The sequence below is a fragment of the Lepidochelys kempii genome, chromosome 3 (assembly GCF_965140285.1).
Source record: "Lepidochelys kempii isolate rLepKem1 chromosome 3, rLepKem1.hap1, whole genome shotgun sequence".
NCBI classification, from domain to species: Eukaryota; Metazoa; Chordata; order Testudines; family Cheloniidae; genus Lepidochelys; species Lepidochelys kempii.
The window spans coordinates 38,268,978-38,286,204 of NC_136382.1; the positions used below are offsets into that span (position 1 = coordinate 38,268,978).

The 17,227-nt window shown below is 39.1% G+C and overlaps 1 protein-coding gene across 1 annotated transcript in view; it reads right to left on the bottom strand.

Annotated features, from left to right (window-relative positions):
* SNTG2 (syntrophin gamma 2) overlaps window positions 1-17,227 on the bottom strand; it is a 295,545-nt gene that overhangs the window by 46,678 nt on the left and 231,640 nt on the right. The window contains exon 14 of the mRNA XM_078851956.1: window positions 14,988-15,197. Within this exon, the coding sequence (XP_078708082.1) occupies window positions 14,988-15,197 (210 nt within the window). The remainder of the gene's footprint in view (window positions 1-14,987; window positions 15,198-17,227) is intronic.

Below are 17,227 nucleotides of genomic sequence, written 5' to 3' on the forward strand. Positions count from 1 at the left end.
ATGTTTTAAAAAATCTATTAAAAAGGATAACTAGATTGAAAGGCAACACGTGGTATTAATGAACAGTACATTAAGGACATTATTAATAAATATACTTTTCTTTCTCCATTCCACAGATGCAACCCACTTAAACCAGGTGGGTGCCCTAACCACACGACAACAGATTCATTTCCTGACCCCCCTCCTCACATCTATTTCAGTATTTATCCACAGTTGAACAGCTTAAACGAGAGAGTGAGAGAGCCCCATATCAGACTATCCTACAGCTCAGTGGTTAGAGCGCTCTCCTGAATGGTGGGAGACCCTTCTTCAAATCCTTTCTCCCTCTCTGCCAAAGGGGGATGGGAATTGAACTTGGGTATCCCACACCCCAAGCACATGCTCTAAGCACGAGACTAAAAGTTATAAGGTGAGCATCCCCTGTTTTGTGTTTAGTGAGACAGGCATCAAACTCATTTCAAGAAGCAGCTTAGGCATCTAAGCCGCTTGACTCCCAGTGGCTGCTTCCCATTTGTGGATCACTAGCAGAGATAGGGCAGCTATCTCAGAGAGGGGAGGGGCTTAACACTCCCCAACCCCTTCTCCTTGGCATCTCCCACTTGTTAGCTTATGTGGGTCCCCACCTAGTGTGCTGGCTTCTGTGGATTACATTGTAAGGCGCCTCTCTCTCCCTATTAATTGTATAGGGAGCCTAAGCTTTTTTGAATTGCACTGTTGTTCTTGTGATTTTTCTAGATGCCTAAAAGTTAAATGCTGTGATGCTCAATGCCATGCAATGCCTAAGTCCAACCTGGAAAAATGCTGTTAAGAGAAAAATTAAAAGATACATGAGCTTTAAGACATTATACATTAAAAGCAACCTTGTTCTAAAGTGCAATACACATAGCAGAAAGGAGTTGTTCAGATTTCAATATCCCTGTAATTGATGTGGATGCAGCGGCAAAGTGAGGACAGACACATGCATGGAATTAAATGGCAGGCCACAACTTTTATTAAACTTTAACACAAGGCTACCCACTCATCACACATACTGTCCTATACCAGGCATTTAATTCGTTCTAGTGAGGGAGTTACAGGGCTCCTTACCACATAACCTATTAACTGGCACCAGGATTAGAGGGCTCCTTACCACACACCCCATAAACGTAGGTGGTACTTGTCAGCCTACCCCTCAGGACTCAGCGCTCTCAGCTTCCTAGTACCCTCCACCTGCTGGGGGGGGGAACACAATAGGGTGGGGACTTAGACCTGTGATGGACACAAGGTTTGACGTTGGCCCACAAAGGCCACAAGGTCTCACCCTATCACATTAGCCCAAGGACCATCCCCCAAATCACAGGTCTTTTAATCTGGGAAATGTTCATTTTTTTCTCTTAACTGCACTGGAAACTGGCTACAAGTTGCAACAAATAAACACCACCACCCCAGTTATGTACTATGCATGTTCCTACTTAACCCACTGTGGCTTGAAGGTGCTGTGAGGAAGGCAAAAAGCTCTCTGATTCTCTGCCAGTTGGCACACTGGAGAAAAAATTTCTTCCTGACCTCCTAAACAGGCGATCAGCCAGACCCGTGGCATCTGTCAGGCTGGATGCCCATTCCTAGTTCAGGTGGGTAGGGTGGGCGGAGGCTCCATATGGCCCCTGCACTGAGCTAAACCCTGGGAACTGGGGAATATGGCCATTCAGCACCCCTCTCTCCCAGCTGGCCAATGGGTGCCAGAGTCTCCCAGAGGAGGAGCTACTATTGTCCCTTGGCAAATGTCTGCCATCCTTGCTACTGGGACTGTCCCCCTTTCACTACCAGCCCCATCAATTTCGCCCACCTGTTGCTGCAGGTGGGTAGCATTTTGATTTAGATGTGATTATTGGGCCCAGGACTCCCTCTATATCAAGGATTTTTGCAATAGGGTCAATTAAATCTATGTCTATATGCAAGTATACAGCACCTTCACTTAAAAAAATTGGCAATCCATCAGTCTGAGTACCAGAGTGTCATAGAAGTGCAAAATATCTTTTCCAAAGTCCTGGCCATGGTGCCTCTGTTCAGGATGACTGGATATCATTAAAGAAATGCTTTTTAAAAGTTTGTTCCATTTTGCATGAAATAATGAAATATTCATTGAAGCAGGGACTTGAACCCTGGTCTCCCCTCTCTGTGTGGAGCACATTCCAAGATGGTACAAATCAGTGTAACATCACTCTAGTCATTGGAACTGTATTGATTTACACCAGCTGAAGATCTGGCCTGTTTTAGATGTATCTGGATTGGATCACATCATGATATTTTCAGCTGTTTTATGAAGTAGCATGTGAGACAGACACACTATTATTTACCTGTCTTTATCCAGGAATTAGCAACAGCAGAAAGCATTAAGGGTGAAACCGAGGCCCACTGAAGTCAATGGGAGCTTTGCATTGATTTCAATAGTACCAGGATTTCACCTCAGCTGCTGAGTTGCCAGTTTAACAGGAGAGGAAGTCAGACTATGTGGGCCTTTCAAAAACTTTGTTCTGGTACAACCCAAAGACAGACTGGCCCTCACATAATGCAACAGCATTCCATATGATTGCAACAAACGGAACACACATACATGTGGATTTACCAGCTCTGTATTTAGCTGAATCACTATTATTTGGATTTTTGTAGCCAAGTAATTCTCACTGCCTAAGAGAATGCAAGAAAACAGAGCTGAGAGAATATGCATAGGGCAAATGTCTGAAGATTCAGATGGGAAATATCAGTGTGAGACTGATCTGCTCATTATATGGAATGATGCCTTTACTAAATTTCTGGGGAAAAGGGAAGTATAGATCTTTAAAAAAGATGGTTCTCAGCCACGCCACTGAATTCTAATCTGTGTTTTACCAGACTTCAAAGGTGCTTGGCTTTTTCAGATGGAACATTCCTAGAAAATATAATACAGAATGACAACCTTCTTTAGAGATTTTAAATCAGACAGACAACAGAATTTTACATTATAGCAGGGATAAAATTCTCTATGTATGCAATGTGAATAACTTCTAGAATCTGATTAGTTTCATTCCTAGTCAATTCTACAGAACTCTCCCATAACATAATAATAAAAATAGGTGCAGGCCAAAAGATTCAGATCTCGAGCCAAATATTACCAAAGTTCAGAGGTGTTTGGATTTATGGTTCTGATTTGAACCACCTAGGATTTAAATAATTTGCTAATACTCATAGGATTGTATTCTGGTTTTATTAGCACTGTTACTGTCCTTCCACAGCACATTAGTGTGTTGCATTGTGAATAATGTGTTAAATGTCAACTTGTTTTCTATTTTACATGAAAAGAATAAAATGTATATATGCACAGCTAAATTATATCACATTTAGTAATATTTCATCATTTGTTTAATATCCTTTTCATATTAAGATCTTCTAGTCCTGTTTACAATGTAAAGAGGTACATAACCTGATGCTTATAATTTAGCACAGCATATTACTATCTGAATTATTCAAAGTTTTTGCAAACATATTTACAATTAATCCATAGGGTCTTCAAGGTTTTTCTGCTGTTCTTTGCACTAGATTCAAAATGAATCAGGCTTCAATGAAATATCTAAAAATGACCAGGTAAAGTGGAATTATTGTAAGATTTCTATATATAATGAAAACAATCTAAAATTTAATTGTGTAATTAAACTGGTGCTTCTGGTAACAAACTGATAATTATCTTTTAATGACCCTATAAATCTAACCTAATCTAATTGCTATTTAATATCTCACCTGAATTTATAGTAGGTTTTTGGTTTGTTTTTCAATGGAGTGTATTGAGTAAATTTTCAAAGTAGTTTACGATGCTCTTCCTGTTACTAAGAGGAGTTCTATGCATAATTCTGCTTCATGTAAAACTGCTTCAAATATAAAGATAATGATAATACTTGGCAACTTTATAGCACATTTTGTCCAACTATACATAACTTGCATTTTAAAGATATTCATTAAACTTCACAATACATCTGTAAATCAAGTATTGTTAACCCTATTTTTACTCATTTTCTTAGTTGATTTCTTCCCTACAAGGATTGGACTACAATTGATTCATAGATTGTAAAACCAAAAGGGACCACTATGATAATCTAGTCAGCCCTCCTGCATGACATGGGCCACAGGTCTTCCCTGAATTAATTTCTGTTTGAACTAGAGAATATTTTACAGAAAAATAATCCAATTTTGATTTTAAAAAGGCAAGTGATAGAGAATCCACTAACACTTGGTAAATAGTTCCAATGGTTAATAACACAAACTTTTAAAAATGTGTGCCTTATTTCTACTGTAAAATCTCCGGCTTCTGCTTCCAACCATTGTATATTGTTGTATCTTTGTTGGCTAGATTAAGGAGCCCTCAATTATCAAATTTCTGTTTCTCATGTAGGCACTTAGGGCTAGATTCACAAGGGGGACTTAGGTGACTAAAGGGGCAGTTAGACACTTAAATCCTCAAATCTAATCCGTAGGCACCACTGGCATTCACAAAACCACACTTAGCTACTGCCAAAAGTCCCTCAGTACCTAAATTTCTGCCAGTGGGCATGTGTAAAGCTGCCTAAATCCTGACACCACAGAGCTGTTCAGCACCTAAATCCCAGTGAGATTCATAAACTAAGCATTTACCTGTTGGGCTTGAGCCAGTCTGTGTTCCCAGAACACATCTAATCCACACAAAAGAGGAGGAGGAGGGTCTTATACCCAGTATCCCAGTGGTTAGAGCACTCATGTGTAATGTGGGAGAGGCAGGTTCAAATACCCACTCTGTCTGATTTGAATCAGGGACTTGAACCTAAGTGTTCTGGGGTGGGTATCTCTCAATCCTTTTCAAGCTGTTCCATTGGGTATAAAATACATAGTCACTGTCAACACTGTCAACAGACACAATTAGTATGTAATTTATGTAACCAATCATAGCTACCCAATCCGGTTCAAATGTTGAATGTCAAGAATTGAATACTCCTGCAGAAAACTCTTTGCTGTTAATCCATAGACTAAAAATGTGTGCAAAAATTCATTGAATAAACAACAGATAAATACACACAAGGAAATAGAGTTATGCAAACAGGTATTCATTCCATCAGAAGAAAGAGATGTTGAATTCATCATATTTGTATATTATTCATTATTTATTAGTTGCACACCTCTATTCATTATTTACATAGGTTAAGTGAAATACCACAAATTATTAAATATACTATTGTTGAAAAACTTTGTGTTCATAATTTGCAATATATATCAATAATAGGAAAAGAATTTCCTTTTTTTTCATGTTGGAAAATGCTGGAACATGCTTTTTACAGTTGAGATATTTCCCCTCCCTCAACTTAATACACTACACAAAAATACTGAGGTCAACAAATTAACCACCATTCTCAGGCTGACTGGCAAGGTTAATTCGTCTGATCTTCTGACTCATAGGATTATGTGACAACTGCCAACCTGTTGAGCTATAACATCAAAGAGAAAAAATTGTCTTGGAGCTTCTACCATTTGGACACTATATCATCATTAATAAAAATACAACAGAGAATGGCTAAAAATGTGACAGCCTTAATCAAGCTTTCTACATGCTCTCAGCTAGAGCCCAACATCAGACCTAACTTACAGTATGTAGTAACTTATAGCAAATAACATTTTTTGACCAAACAATATAAACAATTTATGAAATGAAGTTATCCAACAGCATAAGTACTGCAGGGAGCAGTTTCATTTGCTTCATGACTTTTTGCTACAGCTCTTATTGGATATAATATTTATATTGTATTTTCAAGAATCAACTCTATTACATTATTGTAAAAGTACAGAACAAGTATTTGCTGATGTAGCCGAGATATTTTTTGGAGGAAGCCAGCCTGGGAGAATGTGTCTACATAAAACAGAATGTTTGGAGTCCTACATTTCATCTTGCATACAAACCAAACATTTCTGAAGTTCTAAAAAGTTAATTTCTCACCCTTACTCCTCCATAATTTCTCTCATCATGTGCATATACACTTACTGGTTCTTGCAGAATTTCCTACACAACTAGAAGCAGGAAGTAAAAGACTTGGATTTGGCATTTAATACTAATTTTTTGTGTTTGAAATTGTTGAACACCAAGCCTCTAGACAACTGAGAGAGAGAATATTTTCTCTTCCTATTCCTTACACTGACTTCAGGGATTCTCATGTACATGCTAATAGAAGGCTTTTGCCCAGACATTCTTTCAAAGTATCCTTTCTGTAAGATAACTCCCTCACTGTGGAACCCCAATATTCATGGACTTCTGAACTTTTTTTTATCCTTCTGTTAGCATCAAACAGCAAGTGCAAATCATAATCCTAACCAATTCCAATTCAAGGGCAACCTCCTTTTGGTTGAATTGTCCTTGCCACTGTCTCACAAATTGGTGGTTTCCACCCATTCACTGAGATACACTCCCATACCCCCCATATCATGGATATATCTCCCTCTGTTCTCTCTTGATGTTACTAGATAGAGAGATGCAAAGATGCAATTCTGTCATGATATTCAAAGACTTCTGTGCAGGTCACAAAACATTCAGTCATCCTATCCTACACTCAGCTGACAACCAGATAATTCTCTGTGAACAAGGCAGAGGGAGGGGGGAAAACGTAAGACAGGAGTACAGATAGAGAGACTAGGGAGTGCTGGTATTCCATCCTAGAGGATCAAGAAACAGTAAGGAGGTCTAGAAACAGCATCAAATTTAGATACAAAGCCAAATTTGAACATTTTGTGTTCATTATGGGCCCAGTATCGCTCTTCCTTGACCAATAAAGAAACCATAAAGACACTGTGATTTATTAATTTGAGCTTTGCTCATTAACAGTCTTGTAATTAAATCAGAGAGGGATTTGACAAACTCAAAACTCCATGTATGAATATTCCATAGATATGTGCTTAAGGGAAACTCATGAGGGTTCACTGAGTCCCTTGTTAAAATTCTGACTGGAGTTCACCCCATCCCTCTGCTTGGATAATGTTAATTCTTCTATGTCAAGGATGACTTACCCCTGTGGCTCCTGAAAATAGTTCTGAAGAGCAAATTTTTTGTCTTTGGATTACAAGTGATAGGTATTTCAAGAAACTCCAGGTGAAAATGGCCCTATTGAGAGATAGGTCTGAAAGGACTAATACCCCACCTGGCCAAATTACCCTGCACTCTACTATTGATACTTACAATTTCAGCAAAGTACAATTATGTTCTCTTGCCAAGGGCTGTTTCCTCCTCTCCTTAGTTATGGTTATAGGACAGTGGTTGTTTTTCTTTGAGTTCACTGGATCCCACAGTGCCTGGCTCCTTCCTCTCTCTGCTGTCATATGCACCTTTTGAACATGGCCTTCTGACAGTCTAATTTTGTGTCCGTCTTTTAAAAAGAAATTAGCAACATACCACTTGTATTCCTGCTATCCTTAGCATGGCTACCACTGCCAGAAGAGATTTTTAAGAAGCATATATTGTTATCTTCTCCAGTTTCCAAAGCATTTTACAAATATCCCAATTTACATTAAGATTTCCTCCGCACCACCATAATATTTCATGTGAAATGAAAAGAGAAGCTTCCCAGTAACCTTTGTTCTCGGCATTATAAACGCTTTACAGTTCTGCTCTTAAAACAAGAAGCTATCCTGGAGCTTAATGGAATGAATTAGCTCAGCTGGAGTAAGTAATTAATCAGAAATATGACTGAAAGGGTTCAGAATTCTACATGAACATGTCTTGGAATGCTTGTCTTAAAAGTTAACACACAATAGATCAGAAAGTAATTTTTCACAAACTGCCATTTTGACTTCCATGGCTTTATTCAAAATATTTCTGTGAGAATACAATTGCCAAAAAATAACTGAAATATGGATGTATTTATTGTAAAGATCAGGTTGCACAAAACGGCACCTGGAGTATTGTTTTACTGGTTTATAATACAACACTTCTGAGTCTTGCTGAAGAGTCTGTACATTTTCTGTGCCGAGCCTGAGAGTGTTGGGAATTAAGGTTCTGAAAGGTGCATTTCTCCAGATAAGTCCATGAAAAAGAGGGCAAGTAGAAGCATATGGCAAGTCGACATCTAGGCTGACTATGGAGGAACCATGGCTGACAAAAATTGAGAAGGAGCTTTCAGAGGGCTTCAGTATCGGAGGTATAAAACTATCAGAAAGTTGTAAAAAAATGTTTATAAAGTTGGAAAGGGAAGTATGTGTACAAGCTAATGCTAAGATATGTCCTGTAGTTGCCAACATAAGATTTGCTGGCTACTGAAATATGCAGCCCTTCTTCACTGCCAGCGATATTACTATGTAATACTAAATTTCAGACTCCATTTTTGCTGCTGGTGACTGCCTTTGAGGAGAGGACCATCCCAGCCGAGAGCTTGCTAACACCTAATCTTACAGGTGTTTACTTTATGAAGTAAAAGAGAGAACTCTGGAGACTGAAAGGCTTGTATATTTCTCATTGCTCCACATTCCCTGACCCAATTGGCATGAAATACTAGCTTAGGGCAAGTTTGTGTGTACATGCAGAAAAGGGTGGAACCTAGGGATGGGTCCACACTGAATCTTGGGCCTTGCAGTGAGGGGCCAATTGAACTGCTTTGCTGGAGACTCCAGACTGGCTTGAAGAATGAATGGGTGAAGGATCATCATTCTACTATTTTTGTCTAGCAGTCTGTTGAATTCAAAGGAGAGACAGTTACACACAAAGTGAATAACTGTCCCTTCACTTAGCGATCTCCAAAATTTTCCAGGACAACAGATTTTGAGACTCAAAAATAAGCACAGCAGAAGTGTATCATTACAAAAATAGCTACAGAACTGTTTTATTCTTCCTTGTTTTTTTCCACTTTAGTTATATACTATCTGCTTTTCACACAGCTGATAGATAGGACAACTGTGCGGTAGCTCAGAAAGATCTATAATTTCTTGAAGAAATTATGTGGGAAGAATACTTTATAGTGTGAACACATGTAGTCTCAACATCTCCCAAAAGCCCAAAGATTTTTCAAGCCTGCTCTCAAGACACTTTGAGGAACAAATCAACGTGAATACAAATGTAAAAAAAAAAAAAAAAGAAATTAAAATAAATGCATTAGTTTCCTTCTGTTCCTAGCACTAGTGTTGGTTCTATCCAGCTTTTCACTTTAAGTCACACCCATCTGTGAGGTCAACTATCAACTTGAATCCTCAATATAAAACAAAGCACAAATCTTCTTAAAGACAATTTCCCATTGCTCTGATGTAAGTCAGTCTTTTTTCCAACAGCAGTGGACAAGTGAGGCTATCAGTATAATATATTTTCCCACATCAACATCCCTCTCTCACTGTCTAGGACGTAATACAAATGCACAAGTTTTCCGGTTGATAATCTTATATATCGTAACACACACATATTTACCTAAAATGACAGAAGAGATTGTTTGGAACGGAAATGGCAATCTACCATGTCTTCAGCATTAACACACAGAAATGGTGAGTAACTTAAAATTACCAGCCAAAAATTGTGCAAAGAGTTACCTACTAAAGCTATTATTAGAATGAAATATTTGAACAACTGTTAATATTATTGACTCAGTAATTAATTTTATTGACTCTGTAATATCTATTGTATATATTTATGGTATATATAAATGGTGTATATACCATTTTAAATATACTTTATTATAAGCAATAGAGTCCATGGTGGATTAGGTGGCCCGAAGATGCTAGAAATAGGGGTTCTGTGGGTGCTGCCGCACCCCCTGGCTTGAAGTGGATTCCTTTATATACAATTTGGGTCAAATGCTCTCAGCATCCCTGCTATAAAAATTGTTACAGAACCCCTGAGGTGGCCTACTGGTTAGCACCACCTAGTGCCACCTCCCAGAGGGAAGGGTTTGCAATCCTAGTCCTCTTTTAATCAGAGGTGTGGTGAGGTGTACAGGGGTTTTGGGTCACTCCTGTAGTAGGGGTAGTGGTAGGGGAACCTGGGTCTGCCTACTCCACTGGGCTCTGACCCAGGGCACTAGGAGGGTCAACAATATCTAGCCCCAGAAGGTGCCCTCTGAATTACTCTCCATGAGTCACTTCCTGCCACTGCTTTTCTCTCTTGGCTTCTGCTACAAGATAAGATGAAAAGGAAACCAGGTATCAGCCCTGTGACGCATGACCAGAAAGCGTTAAGTATAAGCATCCTGCAGGATAAATGACTCAAATTCAACCCTTAAAGATATATGGGGAGATAATGTTTGTGGTTTTGTATATTTACATATATATTGGTAGAGGTCAATAATGTAATCAAACAGTCCCTATCTATGCTATATTCTGTTAATTCAGAGATCAAAAGGACATTTTAACATTTAAATGAACTGTAAACATAGGATATCACTGTGTTCATCTCTCTTTGAAATATATAGCAAATCATCTGCGAATGGTAGAAAAACAGGCAATTGCCTTATGTTAGTCTCTGTGAATAATTACCGGCGATACTTAGGAAATGGGTCCACTTCCAAGTCCACATGAGTGCCTATTGCTCGCTGAAGAACTACAAGCTGTCACAAGAAGGCCTAAAACTGTATAAAGATGTTTGTGTCCCAATCCTTTTTATCTCAGATCTGCTTGAGGCTTCATGCAGGGGAAGCCGAAGCCATAATGACTGAGATCCCAGTCCTGACTGGGCCACCCTGAATATAAACATTGGACTATAACCTATGAACTATTTCTGAAAGAACTCTTTGCATCTACAAAGCTCACCATCTCTCCTATGAATCTGAATCTCAAGATTGACTCATGTCTGTATGTGTACTGATGTTTTAACCAATGCTCCCTCTCTTTTCTTTTTAAATAAATTTTAGTTTTGTTAATAAGAATTGGCTGTAAACATGTATTTGGGTATGATCTGGAACATTCATTAACCTGGGAGGTAATGTGTCCGATCCTTTGGGATTAGTAGAACTTTTTTATATAAAATTTTCAGTAATCTTCATCATACTTGAGGTATCTGGGTGGAGGCCTGAGGCTGGATTACTTTAAGGGAACTGTGTTGTCGGCTTCTGGGTAACCAGTGAGGTATTATAGAAGCTGTTTTGTGCTGGTTTGGTAAATGTAAGTATTGGAATATCCACCAGTTTGGGGGATTGTCTGACTCATTCTTTGCAGTTAACTCTAATTGAGTGACTTCAATTGGTTCCCCTTGGGACTCCAGTCACAAGCCCCGACTGGGCTCAGCATATGAGTCCAGTTCCCTCAGGGAGACTAATCTGGTGCCATTGTGAGGAGCCTTCAGGGTAGCTCAGTCAGCCGCCCCCCTTCAGAGCTGGGATGCTCCCTTTTCAACCCTTTCTCCAGTTGTAGCATGCTCTGCAGGGCTGGAGGGGCAGGACTACCTGGGGCCAGTTCTGTCTTTTAACCCCTTCTGACCCAGTATGTTTGCATAACCCATCACTATATATTCATATTGTATATACAATTGTCAAGTTTTGGCATGAGTGCCCTCCAGTTATATTACATCAAAAGTTATCAAGCACTAAGCTGCATGCCAGAGTGAACCCAAGAGGCAAAACAATGATGCAGTACAGATTTAAAAATCTAAACTAACTAGACTCAAAGATTGCTTGAAGAAAGCATCTTTTCCCAAGCAACCAGTTTGCTTTTCCCAAGCAACCTCTGGATTTGTTTGCTTGTTAAAGCAATAGCTTTTACAGGACTGAATTCCTCTTTTGGCGTCTTTAGCCCTGCAACGTCCCCTTTCCCCAGCACCATCTCCCACAGCATAGTATATTTTTGATGTGCTGGAGATATGAAATGGTGTGTTTTGTAATAATGGAGTGTACTGTGCTCGGGTACTACCATTAGGAAACCAGCACATATTATATTAGCCATGCTAATTTGCACCAGGGGCTGAGATTATCTGAATTAAATGAATACTATGAGACTAATTCTGCTTCCAGAACAGCAGTGTAACTCCCATTCAAGAGAAATATATCTTTATATCTGAGAAAAGACTCAGGCTGAGATGGATTTTGTCATCCACATAGTGGTGACAATCTGGGAGCTCCTAGTTTTGAGGTTTAAGATTTTTCATTTAATCCAGCAAGGTTCACTCACAACATTTTACACTGGCATAACTCTTTTGATGTCAACAGAGTCACTCCCAATTCACACACACGAGTGTGTATTATGAGAGCAGAATCTGGCTAGCTGCTCTCTTTTTAAATTAAAACATTAGGCATAACAAGAGGATGAACTTAGTCCTTCTGAATAGAAGTTTCATAACCAGGTTTATTCAAAGAATCTCCACAGGATAATGTATTGATTTTCCATTTATTACAATCAGGGTAACTTGATTATAATATTCTTGTTGGAACATCTGTTCTCTGAGCTGTCACAACACATGCTAGTCAGAGAGCGTGCTCATAGATAAATCCATGTTTACATGATTATTAGACTTGCTTCTGTATTCAGTGTATTCACTATGAGATTATTAAAAATCTAAAATTGATATCCAAGTGACAAGCAACAATCACTATCTTCTTATCACAAATTCAAATATTTGAATCAATATCTGGTTACAAACTGAATTGGAAAAAATTAGAACTGCTCCAAATCTACCAGTTGAAATGTAGAGGGGCTTTCTCTCCATGGAATTTCCACAGGTAAACTAATGCAACTGTGTACCTAGGTATAAAAATCTCAAGAAATATTAACTAGTGAAGATAAATTGAGATGTTATACTCTCTCAAATCATTAGTGACAAATAGGTGGCATCCCCTCTCCCTGAACCTGTGAGGAAGGGTTAACAAAATAACAATGACTATTCTGCCTAGGCCACTTCAGATTTCGAGGAGCCTACCTGTATTTATCCCAAAATCTTATTTTAAAAAAAATTAATAGCATTATTAGAGCCTTCCTGCAGGGCCCTGATCAACGTCCACAATTATCACTTAACAAACTTCAGCTCCCTGTAACCAATGGAGGCACTGCGCTCCCAGACCTACAAAATCACAATTATGATTTTATTATGTCACAGATATCAAACCAATTCCAACATGCTAGCACCCTTATACCCACATGGGTGGAAACTGAATGTGTATTAATGAATTATATTCCCCCTGCAGGTCTCCTCAATTTCTTTTTTTATCTGAGGGAGAAAAACAAGGTGCTTACAGCGGTGGCTATCTAAAGAGTCTGTAAAAGCGGCAGAGTCCTGTGGCACCTTATAGACTAACAGACGTATTGGAGCATAAGCTTTTGTGGGTGAATACCCACTTTGTCGGATGTATTTGTATAAAGGGTCTGGCCTATCTTAGCTAAGAGGTTTCAATTTCAACATTGAAATCATGCAAAATCACCTACCTAGGGTAACCAAGATTTGCAAGTCATTTTCCCAATTAGACAGTGATGAGGGCTTTGTCCATTTTCTAACACTGAAGCAACCTTATAACCTGCCACCCTCAGTGGAGTGGTAGTACTTACAACTAAGATACTTGCTAACATATCAGTTTGGTACGGATGCCCTAGGACTGCCAGAGGCCACACAACTACTGGGAACCTTAGAAATGCTTCATAAACAGCCCAGGTCCATGTCCACTATGTATACTTTGCTAATGAAAAAGAATCCCATTAATTTGGTGTTCATGAAAGAATGGGAAGGGAAGTTATCAGAGCCCTTAAAAGAATCCAAATGGCAGAGCATATTACATAATGTTAAAAATGTCTTTGTGGATCTCAGGTTATGTTTGATACAACAAAAGATATTATTCAAAATTTACTGGGACGCCAAAGAGGTTGCACAAGATGAAGGCCTTAACTTCTGATGTTAGCTAGCACTGTATCAAAGAAGAAGGAACCTTGATGCACATACTATGGGACTGTCCAATAGTTAGGCAGCTGTGAAAAGAGATGGACTCAAGAGTTAAAAAGACTGCCCTGTTTTCAACAGTCAAACCTCAGCCAAAAATGAGGCCCGATAAACTGGGTTTAACTCTGCCACAAGACTTTGGTTCTTGAGAGCTGCAATAGTCACCAAGTACATGATTTTACAAAAATGGAATTGTGGGCTTATGCCTAGGGCCCTACCAAATTGACCAAGGGCAGCCCTGTAGGGAAAGATCAAATCCTGTCCTGCCCCAGCCCTGCCTGGACTAGCAGCTAGGAGCCCCCAGCTGGCGTGTACCCAGCAGCACAGGGAAGATCGGATCCAACTCCACAAGCCTCCTCCAGCTGCAGGAGGGCTCTGGAGCTGCTGGTTCTAGTCTGGTTCCCCTCCCCACCCAGAGCAGCTGTGCAGGGGATGGACAAGTCCTGTCCCTCCCCAACCCAGCTGGAGCTGGGAGCCCCCTTTGCTGGGGTACGCCTACGAACAAAGGGACATCAGATTTCATGGGGAAGGGCTTATTTCATGGTCCAGGATGTGTTTTTCATAGCCGTGAAATTGGTAGGGCTTATGCCCAAGAATAGAGCAGTAGTATTCCACTATGTCTGAGTTAGCAGCCAAAGAAAGAATAGCTTATTGCTGTAGACAGCAATTATATGAACCTGAAGAAATTTGGACCCCATTTCTATATAAACATGTTGAGATGGCTTAAAGAATGCCAGACCTCCATTCCATTTAACCTCTCCTCTCCCTTTCCCCCTCACCCGCCCCAGTCCTCACCTTGCCTCCCCCTCCTATTCATGTATAATCTTCTCCTATTTGATTACTGTTCCCCCACCCTAATATGTTATGTCTATGTAGTATGTCTGGTCTTGCTGCTTTGACAAGTTGCAAAATTGCATAGTTCCATAATTATACTGGAGAGCCAGTGAAGCATGCAGTATTTGAAAAGTACAAAAGTTGTAAGTTATTTGCATTTCTGTACTTTTCGTTGCCTTTTTCTTTCTGAAAATGAATTTAAAAAAATCACAAAAACATATTAAAATGTCTAAAATTTTCTATATGTTACACTTATTTTAGCAATAAAATGGCTGCAGTAATTAAGTTATGTATTACTTACCCCTGTTCTTTGAACTTCCAAGAAAATTGCTCTTTGAAATGATTTTTCCCATGCTGCCAACTCACTGCCAAGCTCTACATTAAAATAATGACTCTGGCCATGTCCAACCATGACACTGAAACAATATGGCCTCTGGTCTTCAAGCTCATAGTCCTGATGAATACCTAAATACAAGTTTGCTTGTAGCCAGCAATCATCAGCAAGCCAGAGCTGAAAGACATGTTTGAGTAAGTGATATTTCAACTAGCACTAAACAAATCATTAAAGGCAGCATTGTCTTATGTCTTCAGCAAGTAACTTTGAATCAGAATGCCTGTTCTCAGTTCTGTTACTGACTCACTGTCAATTTAAACTGCTTTGTGCCTCAGTTTATCTATCTGTAAGACTGTTATTTTAATACTTACCTTTCTCAGTGCAGTGTCATGAGAATCAATTAATGTTTGTAAAGGCTACTGCTCTCAGACCCTCTCATTCACAAGGTCAAAACAGATGAAGTCACCTCTATTTCTCTTTCTATCATCTAATCTAATCCAATCCAGGTATTTCTATAGTTTGCAACATACCAATGTAAGCAATGCAATCCGTTATTAAATACAATAAATAGTTATATTTTAAAATTAATTAATATTTTCATGTGGAGGTAGGTGGGGGAGAGATGGAGGGGGTTGGGCAGAGAGACATAAGGCTTCCTGAAGGTGCAAGCAAGTATTCTGGAGAGGTACCATGGATACTGGAATTAGGATGTGAAAATGGATCAAAAGCTTCAAATTAAGGCTCTCACAGAGAGCTGGTGACTGCCACTGGATTTCTGGACGAGTTTCTCAAAGAGAGCTCCAGAATCCTACTTAGTGAATCTAAGCTCTGGAATCCAAGCTGGAGAGAGACAGAGATACCTATTATCAGTGAGTTGGGAATAAAGATTTTTTTCAGATGTTCATGGGCATCTGCTTAGAAAGGAACAGTATTTATATATTCTTTTACTTTATATGGGTGCATTTGAATTCATGCTTTCCTTAACAATGTGAACAAACCTCCCATGTTAATATATTTTTGACATGTAAGCCATGCCTGCTTGGTGTGGTGCTCTGTCCTCCTCTAGTGGTGGCTAGACCAACTAGAGATTGATGAATCTGCTACAGCCATGGCTGAGAGAGCTCAGCCTTTCAGCTCAGACAATAGAGTTCATGCATTAAGATACAGAGGTCCCAGATTTGATTGCTGCTGCTGGCAACCCAGCTGGAGTATCAGCATGACACATGGTGGCCCATAGAGGGAACTGAAGGGGGAAACCTCTGAAGCCCAGAATGCACTTCCCTTGCAAGGGAGAGCAGAGTATGTAAGGCATGCCTGCTTGGTGTGGCACTCTGTCCCGCTCTAGTGGTGACTAGGTCAAATAGGAATTTATAAGCTTGCTAAGAGAGGGGCTCTTTTAGCTCAGGCAGCACAAGCTCCTGTATCAAGCACCAAAAGACTCAGATTCAATTCCTGTTGCAAAGGGTTTCAGCATTGCAGACAAAAAATTATTCTTTCAAATACATGAACCCAGCTGATTGACTAAATCAGACAATGAGGACTTTTGGTTGAAGCACCTAATCAAAATATTTTTATTTATGAGCTTATTTTGCATGTTCTTAATACAATATTTTTTTCAAATGTCTTTATAGTAGCATTCCTCTAAGCTAATAGTCAGATTTGAAAATAATTACCTGGTATAAATCCATTAAAGTTAGTGGATTTTTAACAGGGATAAATTTAAGCTAATTATATTCTTATTTTAAGTCACATAGTTAATCTATATACCAATTGATGCAATTTATCTGTTACAGACATTTTGTACACTTACAATTTTAAAAAGTTTTAAAAGTAAAACAAATTGAAAAAAAAAACCCATCCAACAACAAAAAAATCTCTACAAATAAAAGTACTTTTTGGAACTTAAATGAACTCTATCTTACTTAAATTATGCCTTGCAGACACTGCACCCTGATGTGAAAAATAGAACTGCTTAAAAAAACCCCAGAACAATCAAATGAGTTTCTTTCATTTTGCAATCTAAGTCCAATCATGTAGAACTCAGAGGTGATATACAGTGGAATTTGCTTATTATGAACTCAGCTACACAGACACCTATGTTTTCAGTGAAATGGAGAGAAATCCCTGAATTACTTAACTGCATGTCAGCTGACTTACACTCATTTTATAGTGAAGTTTCACCACTTATTATATAAGGTTTCTTTCCT